The sequence below is a fragment of the Nicrophorus vespilloides genome, unplaced genomic scaffold (genome assembly GCF_001412225.1).
Source record: "Nicrophorus vespilloides isolate i.1.1-1 unplaced genomic scaffold, Nicve_v1.0, whole genome shotgun sequence".
Classification (NCBI taxonomy): domain Eukaryota; kingdom Metazoa; phylum Arthropoda; class Insecta; order Coleoptera; family Silphidae; genus Nicrophorus; species Nicrophorus vespilloides.
Window position 1 is genome coordinate 93,913 of NW_017098573.1, and position 10,506 is coordinate 104,418.

General features: G+C 29.1%; 1 protein-coding gene across 1 annotated transcript; it reads right to left on the minus strand.

Annotated features, from left to right (window-relative positions):
* Positions 1-3,140: 3,140 nt before the first annotated feature.
* Positions 3,141-7,349, minus strand: LOC108562774 (GTP-binding protein Di-Ras1). Its single transcript, XM_017921200.1, has 2 exons — positions 6,539-7,349; positions 3,141-3,814 (listed from the first exon to the last, which is right to left on the minus strand). Exons 1-2 carry the CDS (start codon positions 7,000-7,002, stop codon positions 3,481-3,483), a joined length of 798 nt encoding a protein of 265 aa, XP_017776689.1. The 5' UTR covers positions 7,003-7,349; the 3' UTR covers positions 3,141-3,480.
* Positions 7,350-10,506: the final 3,157 nt, after the last annotated feature.

Genomic DNA, 10,506 nt, shown 5'->3' on the forward strand with positions numbered 1-10,506 from the left:
TTATAAACATAATTCAACAATTACAATATTGGCGTAATATATAATATCTCAATGTAAAAAAAGTTGTATCAATATCGGTGAGAGGCTAATCCTAGGATGTGCAGTTATTATTTTTTTAACATTTTTATATTCCGTTTTGCTTACAATATCGAGAACGAATGGTGCTTGTTATATTCAATAAACCGGTATAGAAATATACTTATATGCTTTTCTCTTATCGTTAAAAATGTGTTCCAAATATCGATACCAATTTGTTCCACTGAACCATGTCGTTTAATTACATTTACGTGGTTAATACTGCTACGCCCTAAATTAACAGTTAGTACAATACTTAAAAGCTGGTGTTTCGTTCCACGTGAAAATCATAAGATAGAACTAATAAAAATAAATAAAATAAATATCTACATACAAATCTAAATATTTACTTGTATAAATTATTCCAAAAAAAAAACAAAATCAAACAACAACTGTAGTTCGGCGATCTTAGCCTGCTTAAAAATTAATTACATTTATATTCAATGAGCTCATGCAAATCAATTCCTACTAGTTACTTGCAATTATTTCCTATTCCACACACGTGGCTTTAGAAATACTTAATTAAATACATATTAATTATTACACTTACACTCATAAAATAATTACATTTTATTTTTTTTAAATTTTTATTTATTTTTATTTTTAGTTGGGAAACTAGTTACAATAAGCCTTACAAAAAGGACGGTTTATCCTAAATGCAAACACACTAATCATTCATTTTTTTTCCTATACAGTTTCCACTTTTTATATTTTTTAAACCTATAATAATCATTAAAAAAAAAACGTTTCCTCCTTAATAATAATAATATGAATAATATCAAAAATGGTTTCACATACTTTCTCTAATCTCACAGTTATGATACTAGTGATGAGCGTCGTCCACATCACTGGATGCGCACGAGACTTGGTTAAACTTTAATCACATCCATTAAAATACAACACGATTACGAAGAGGTGCTTTTAGGTGTTTATATATAGAAATAGTGTGCGCTACTGATACATTCGAATTATTCCTATATTTATATTGTGTATTTAAACGTTGCACACGCCGCATTTGCATTTGAAATCAACAACTTCAGATTGAGTTCGTCCTTTTCAACAAATACTCAAACGTTTGCATCATTGCACTCGATCGAGCCTGAATTGCAATTCTATCTCTCGAATATCGATAAGGAATCAAGCTTAACAGGGCTTAAAGGGCGGAAAAAAGGAATGGCGAATTTGATTACTAGTCATGAATCCTGATTTACTTTTCATTTACAACCATAAAAAAGTCTTTATTTTGATAAATGCTGCAATAGTTTTTACGTTTACGGTTATATTTACGCAATATAAGACAATAAATTGCTTGTTTTATAAATAATTTTCAACATTTCTAATTGATTTAAATTTTGATTTGTTTATATATTTTAATAGTTTAGATTTGATTTATTTTTTCAATTATTATTTAATCTCTTTATTTTCTTACCAGTCAATCTTAATTTTAACTTTAAAAAAATGTCTTAATTTGGAAAAATTTTCATGCCTATTTTTATACTTTATTTGATTTAGAAATGAATTACATTCTGTTCAAAAAATATAATTCCTAAAAGAAAAGAAGTCTGACTATCTTTTCAGGTAGAAGATTTGAACACTTTTAAGACACCACAAAAGGTTTCTGATAAATAAGATTCGATTAAAAATACAAGGATTACGAAATCATAATTATCTAACATGGTCAAAATAACCAATCAACCGTTTGGACTCGATCATTCAAACGGAATCAGGCTTCATTCTGAAATCATACAACTCCAAGACTATTTTTTCGCGTATCTCATGGTTATATAAGGTCGTGGTATGATTTCAAATTTTGCGGATAGTATCGGTTCTAAAGAACCTATGAAAAATAGCAAGAACGTATCGTGCTCTAGTGTTTCTCAAAGTTTTTAGTTATTACACTTAAAAAAATAAAGAACCCTCTGAAGAATGGATTAGTGTAGAAAAACATCCTGTCATCAATTTTTCTGTAACTCACCCAATATTTTTCCCATTACTGGAGAATCATTTTTCCAACGCACTCACTAAGATGGATCTACACATTATTGATGCTGAAATTAGCCATTTGAGGAAGCAGCAAGATCTTTTTGCGTTTACAGACAATTTTCGTTAATTTTAATTCTACCTAATTAAACTTTATTTTTAACTTCTTTCCCTTTGTTAAAACCCTTTCCCGACATGCCTATTCATGTCCGAACGCTCATCTCTACTGTTCCTATTATCCAAATAAACCTCTTTAATTGTTCTCAAATAGATATAAATTGAATATTAATTTGATTATTATTTTATAAAATAAAATTGTTTTTCCCGGGTAGAAAAAGACCATTGATCCAAATAAGGGATTTAAAAACTGTAAATAAATAAAGAAATAAGAGAAAGGAATTGTAAACTGATTGAATTTAATAAATTTTGTGAATGAAATTTTTCCAACAGTTTTAAAATTTGTGACTTTTGTTATATAATATTCAGATAATTAGAAACCTAAATATTTCACTGACTACAACAAAAGTTCTTAGGAGTTGATTTATTTTCTCGACGTAGAAATCTCGTATTATATTAAATAAATAATGTTTTTATTGAATTTTATATTTATTCTAATTGTTCTGTTATATAGTCTCAGTGTTTAGAAAAAAAACTTTATAATCAAGCAAACAAAATTAATTTTAAGAAGTAGAAGTTGTTATTCATGCGTTTGTGCAACGTTTAAATGAACTTTAAATATTTGTATATAATAATTATAGATATTTTGAAGATATTAGACATTAAGATATTCCATTAGATACTTACGCTAGAAGACAAAAATCGCTTTCTATTCAGAAGTAAGCTATTATATAATGATCCTAATACGTAACCGTTTGCACGGTCTGATATGGATTCGCTCTGCATATGTCTTCAGTTTTTGGAAGGGGATCAATAATGTGTAACCGATTTATATCGTAAGAGATTTCAGTTGAAGAGCCAAGAAGAAAAAAATATATGTAATCTATAAATTATCTATATCATTATAACATTAATAAAATAATTTATTATTTGTATTTAATTAATAAGTAATTGATCAGATTGTTTGGGTTTAATAAAAAAAAAATTGTTTTTTTTCTTATTGACTCTTCAATGGATGTTTGTGTGGGGGTGAATTCAACCGTAGATGAATGAGGAAGAAACTCGATAAGTAAAAGCTCTCGTTGTGTATCAAAGAAAGAACGAACGAACAATCGTTTCGAAAGTAGTAGAAAATGATCGTTTCCATCCGGTGTTTTTGTTACATATCGAAGTGCTAACATTAATTTATCACATTATGTGTCAATTATCGAAACAATAGCTGTCGTAATTAAAACATGTTCGGGGAGGGGTGGTGTGTATCATCCTTCGTATATACACGAAGGGTTGTGCGAGTTTGAGGAGTCAAGTTTAGGATACGGTACATTCCTCGACGGCGTTGTGGGCATCCCGAATTTGCTGCTTGGTCTTCCTGCTGGCCCTCCGGATCAGAGACCTGGACCTAGGCTTGGCCCTAGATTCCTGCTGCGAGTTGCTGCCCTCGGCCAAGGAACGGTCTTTGTCTGGTGCAGGGCTGACGGCCCTTCGGCCTCCTTTGCTTGCCGACACGTAGGCGCTGGATCGTCGCTTCAGGCCCCCCGAATCGTCTGAATCCTTCGGGAATATCCTAGAGAGCGTCAGGAACGTGCGGAAAATCTCCTTGACATTGATGTCGTCTTTCGCCGAACATTCCAGAACCTTCACCCTGGAATTTTCATAATAAAGCAAAAAGTGTAAGGGAGATGCTTTGTTTTCTTATTATTAATATTATTATTAAACATTGGCAAATAACTTACAACATCATTGCTTGCAAATAATATAATTAAAAGCAAAATTTATCATCCTATAATCCATTCAATTACCATTATTATTTCAGTTTTGATAATGCATTGTTTATTAGTTTCTCCATTATTTCACCATTAATTACATAATTTTATTATTACAGGCACTTATTAAGAAAAAATGGGAATCCGGTAAAAATGATTCATTAGTAAAATGCATTTTTTTTTCTTTGCACAAAGAACTTTTTTGAAATTCAATTGTGCCTCTGATTTTTAATTCAATTATAGCTCTCTTTTTCATACAGGAAGAAAAACATAGTGACCTTTCAGAATATGTATGTAAGGATTTTAGAATTTTCCATATAGATTTTATTTCAGAATTAAAATTTCACTGATTGTATAATATCATAAAAAAATATTAATTTTAATTAGAATGAATAATAACAGTCTAAATTATCGTTATTAAAATATGATATTTAAATCAATTTTGCCAATTTATTTGATTGTTTTGAAACTAAATATAAATAAAATAATTCCGAGCAGAAAGACCTATTGTCAATATCCCTTTGCAGCACTTGAATTTAATTTAATTTTTTGTTAATTTAGTTTTTGTATTAAGTTTTTTAATGTTATAATTTTTTGTTGCAATTAGTATTATTATGAAAATAAATCGCACAAAAAAAATTCAACTATATAATATGAAAAATACCGATCATTTTAATTGATAAATTTGTATACTATTTTTTTAAGAATTTATTTTTTATTTTGTTTAATTAATATTTAGTTTATTTTTATGTCTCAAACAGGACTATAGTGAATCCGGATTGATCAAAGCAGCACTATACGAGGTATAATACTTTCACGCTATTTTGACATATATAATATATACGTAGTCACTCCAGGGTCCTAAAATAAAGTGATAAAACCGGTATTAAACTAATTGAAAGAATAAAATGTGTAAGTAATAAAAAAAGATATTCGATTCATTACGTGACATTGACGCATTATACTTATTTCAATATGAAAATAAGCATGTTTCATATTTTTTTATCTCAAATTGAATAAAAACAAGTCTAAAGTTCTCGAATAAAAATATCATATTTTTTTGTATTTTACTATTGATGTTCGTTTGGCTACAAGCAAATAAGTCAAAGACCCCAAATGTTCCACTGAACTTATATTACAGCAATCTCCCCACCTTTATGTCTTTATCATCGAAAACTTTGGCGCTCATCTTACATATATCATTACAATGTAAAATTGCAAACTTTACTACCTTCCGGTTTCTCCTAGAATTTATTGCAGGGAACATCAATTATCCTCTCTATTACGTTACTTCTTTTGTGAAATAATCAAACATGCCATAAAATAAAGTTAATTATGTATAGTCTAGACTCTAGACATTCTCATCTAGCTGATCTCTTTCTTTTATTCATTCTCCTTGGAAGCTTCCCCTTTTTTTAATACAGAAGTAATCACTTGCTGAAATCCCAGACTAATAAAAGTTTGTTTTGATTTAATAAACTTTAAACAAATTTTAGAATTTTCCATATAGATTTAATTTTATTTGAGAATTAAAATTTCACTGATTGTATAATATCATCAAAACATATTAATTAAAATTGTATAATTTCTTTACAAAACAAATTATAGAAATTATATTCAACTATTATATAACATTTAGTTTATTTACAATATTCATCAAATAGTTGTATATTTTAATTCGACAGTAAAAAAATCAATGATTAAGTTATGTTTTTACTAAATTTGATTACATTGTATTGAATATATATCATATATCATCATCCTCGTATAGTCCAGATTTGATCAATTATATATAGATCGGGTTGAAAATTTCAAAATAAAGTAAATATTAATTGTGCAAAATAAATTCTAAAAAATAGTAGACTTAATAGTTTTAGATACATAAATTATCATTTTTTCTCATTATACAAAAATGTCTCTTTTTGTGCGGTTTACCCTCAATTAGTCCAGTTTCAAGCAGTTCTGGTTATTGGCGTAACCGATTATATTATTACAATATTATTCAATTGTAAAATCTTCTTTGAAAAGATTTAAAATATTGCATGTAGTTATTATATAAGGTTGGAGCTTTTTGAAGCTACTTGTAAAGTAACATGTATAGCAATATACTCATATTACTTGAATTAAGTTTACAAGTTACTCGTAAAGTATAGTACATCAGAAGTATTGAATCTGTTTTATTCCATTTTATAATTATTTGTAAAAATGTATTTTTGGGAAGAAATTAATGTAATTCGTCATTAAGCTAAATGCAAGTATTGGTAGTTGATTTTTGTTGATTCTTACAATGATTTTGTATATATTATTTTGAAGTAGATGTTATAATAAATTATTTAGATATTATTCAAATCTAAACTAACTTTTGCGTCTTTGAGAGAAATGAATGTAAAGCATATATTAATATAATGTATTCTCTGAAAATAGCAGTGGATACGCCGGGTCACAAAATCATATATTTCTATTTAAATTCACAAGAGAATTGCATATTTAAATGACATACTTTTTGGCAGACATTCTCCCGAAGAATCTACGTAAAATGAGCATCATCATCGTTTCTTTGTCGTGAATAATTTAGGTGTGATATGTATGTGTATGTGATTTACCTTAACTTGGGCAGTTCACAGAAAACCCATTCGGAGACATCTTCGATGCGAACTTCTCGATGTGTTGACGTCAGATCCAGCTTGTTTCCGGCGACGACAATGGGAATCTCCTGAAAGTCGGCCCGCTGCTCTCTGATCTCCTCGAAGCACTGCTTGATGCAATCGAACGACGGCGAAGACGTGACGGCATACACTAAAAGAAAAGCGTGGGCCGTTGCGATGCACAACCTCCTCATCGCCGGAAACTGCATGTCTCCTGCCGTATCCAGGATGTCCACTTTCAAGGTCATATGACCGAGATCGTATTCCCTATTGTACAGATCCTCGATCGTGCTGCGATACTTGTCCGTGTAGGTGTTAGTTAGAAAGCGTTTAATGATGCAGCTTTTCCCAACGCCGGCTCCGCCGAGGATCACGAGCCTGATCCTTTCGTAGTCAGACATCGTTGTCCCGTTGTTATTCATCTGTATGCAAATGCGGCTGTACCTTTTCTCTCTTCCACCGAAGGAAACGAAAATAAAAAATAAACGGATGCGGATTTGGATTTGGAGCTTTAGATTACACGGCCTGAATTACAAAAACATCTGCTCCCGTTTCGCCCACAATTCCGATGTCCTAATAGAAATATAATTTGCAAATTCGGTTCGTTTTAAACCAATCTAATCGCTAATCGAAAACTGCATTCGACTGACAATTTCAGCGTCGACCAATTCCAGCGAAATCGCTCTGTTCTAGTTTGGATTTTCGTGTTTATTTTTTTTTTGCAGATGTATGTTCTTGCATCCACGTTGTTATTTCCCAAATAATTTGTGAAACCTGAAACAAATAAATTGAGTGTTAACAGTTTCGTTCGGACTTTTATGTTGGTATAGATCAGTGCTAACGCATCCTTTCGTTAAGTTATAGTTACGACTATTAAACACATTCTAGGTAACAAATGTCCTTTATAATTCATCGGTACTAACATGTCACTAAATTATTTTAAACATTATTCAATAATCCAACAAAAGTACATAAGTATAATAATAAAACAATTCCATTAATGAAAGTTTTGAAATTTCATTACAGAATTTGCAAAGATAATATAAAATGCATATAAATTGTTATTGTTTTCATTAATATTAAATTAATCAATTTAAATGATTTATAATTCCTATAAAAATAGATTGTGTTAAAAGCGTATTTGTGATTTCAATAAACAATATTTATTTGTTATTTAAAAGCCAATAAACTTCGTATATTTACATATCATATTTCATCATATTTTAATGAAGCTGTGTAATGTTACGATTTTTATTTATTTGGTTTATTGCCAATTCGGACGATTAACGATTTCAACGTGACCTGAAATATTTATAATGCTTCATACTATTTTTCTATAAAATTTTATGATCTCCGCACAACGAATTGCTGGGCAAGTAAATAATCTCATTAAAAATATAAAACTGGAACTAAAACTGTCTTACTTGTGCGCAATATCGTTCCAACCACTGCATCATAAGTTATTATCATTGGAACTGCAAACTACCCATATTTCGGATTTTATACATTTTCAACGTTGATGTACATTTGAAATTGTTGTTTTTTTATTATTTACAACACAAAGTGTTTATTAATGTTTGATTTTTGTTTTGTTTCAGTTATTCAATCGTAAATAGTTGGGATTTATATATTTCAGTAATTTATGAAAGTTGTATGTTGAAGTTAGGTGAAAGTGGTCATAATGAAAACAATTAAAATTTGTATTAGAATTGTTTTAATTTTATATAATACAAAACACTAGACATTTATTAAAGTTAAGCATCGTATATTGATGATAGTACTTCAATAGGTGATTGGTACACTTTGGTTACACAAGAGAAATTAGTATAAAAATAGAATACAGAACACTGAAAAGAGAATGTATATTTCGAGAAATGAATTATTTTTTGTTTCAAGAAAATCTATATTTTCTAATTCTTATTTTATTTTTAAATAATATTAAAATGCTTTTTAACATAAGATTAAATTAATTAAGAAAGAAATGTGTGTGTTTTAAAAATACATTTTTAATTAAATTATTAATTTAAAGTAAAATCAAACATTTTTTAGTATAAGATTTTTCTTCGAGTCTGTAAATTGATTATATAAATATTTGATTTCGGAAGGATGTTAAAAATGTAAAATTTTAATGAAGTTCCGTTCAAGCATTAACAAACTATATTCGAATAAACAACTGAATATACGCCAATAATTTATTTACAGAATCAGTGAAATATATCAGAAGAGCGGGAAAAAAATACGTTAGCTGTAAAATATTTAGAGCAGAATTCTAGTTCCGTTGTATTCATTATCTGGCTTCGAAAGGCCAATCGATGGACGGATATTGTTCGAACTTTAATTAAACCTACATTACGCAATTAAAATGACTAATCATTGATTTCATCGAGTAGGAAACATATGAATATATAAATAAACTAAACACGTGCGTGTTCATCTAAAATATTTGGGGCAGAATAATTAAATGTGCATTGGATTATTGGGGGATGGCAACAACAGAATGTCAGCACAAACCTACACGCGTATAAACTTTTTTGTATTTTATTTGTTGTTGTTATTTATTTGGTTTCGATCTATTCGAATTGGATCGTATTGTGGTTTACCAAACAATAGCAAAAATATTTTAATTGCTGGAGGAATTGAAACTGAAATCAATTGGTGCGAATGAAAAATGTATTTGCAAATGCATATTTCGATTGAAACATTGTTGGAAACGTGCGAATATTCGCAACAGTTTTTCTATTTGTTGGGTGTTCATTGTTTTAGTTTGGTCCGCGTTTTCGCCTTAAGCTGAGGCGTTTGTTGTAGTGATGTGAGTAGGGGCTTGTAAGCAGAAACGTATTGAGTTTCTGGGGCGCTTTGTACGCCCAGAACCCGGACTTAATATGTACTTTATTGCATGTCACCTGGCTCCTGTTTGGGCCCGACATGGGACAACAGCTACACTGTTACACATTTATGCAATTTTTCGCATTGAACTCTCGCACATTTCATATGCCAAGCGACGTATATTTCTCTTGCCTTTGGCGATGCCCTCTTTTTTGTTGATCCACAGCATTCAATAAATATTGCATTGCTCTTTGCACAAAAGGTATTTCTACAGTCCATATGTTTCCAATACGGTAGACTATATTATCTTTCATATATTTCCTTATATTGCATTTCTTTAAAAGTGCATGTTTATTACATGGATTTGGTATTTTTCAGTCACACTACGCAATACCTTCTATGCGAGTTTGCGGATACATTAGAAAATTTCAAAACAAAGTAAATACAAATAATTTATAAAAAATATGTTACACAAAATTACTTTTTTATACATAAATGATTGCTATTTTTCCTCTATCATTGAGTCTCTTTATGTACTGTTTTTATGCCGCTTTAAAGTTTTCGATTAGTGCGCTTTATTGGCGGAACCGATTAACCGCACTATGCGAGGTCTTTTTGTACTAATTACTTCTAATAAAAACTTTTAGTTTTTTATATTTTTATTAACACAGATTTTGTATAATAAATTAATAGATTAATTAGGAAAGTAAAAATAAATATAATTTCAGAAATAAACATTATTGGTTCACATTATAAAATCAATATAAAACAAATAAATTAACTTTAAAAAAAAATAATACTAAATAATTGACGAAAATTTAGATAATGAAAATACATATTAACTTTGATTAAAATTTATTAGTAATCATTTAGATTTTTGTGTTTTATGTTATGCATATTTTTAGTAAAGTTTACAAATTAATATGTGTGTACACTAATTAGCACTTTTAATGAGTTGGTGCTTTTATAGCATGAATTTCATATTAATGAGGAATTCATTAAATTTTCATTTATTTTTTAATACTTTATGAATGTAGAGATTTTAATACAAAATTCTAAAATAATAATAATATTTTATTGGCCAAACATCAATACATAAG

Excerpts from the sequence above, each read along its gene's own strand:
- LOC108562774 (XM_017921200.1), bottom strand. The coding sequence starts at position 7,002 with ATGAATAACAACGGGACAACGATGTCTGACTACGAAAGGATCAGGCTC. Across the intron at positions 3,815-6,538 it reads TGTGAACTGCCCAAGTTAAG|GGTGAAGGTTCTGGAATGTT; the intron begins GTAAATCACATA and ends TGAAAATTCCAG.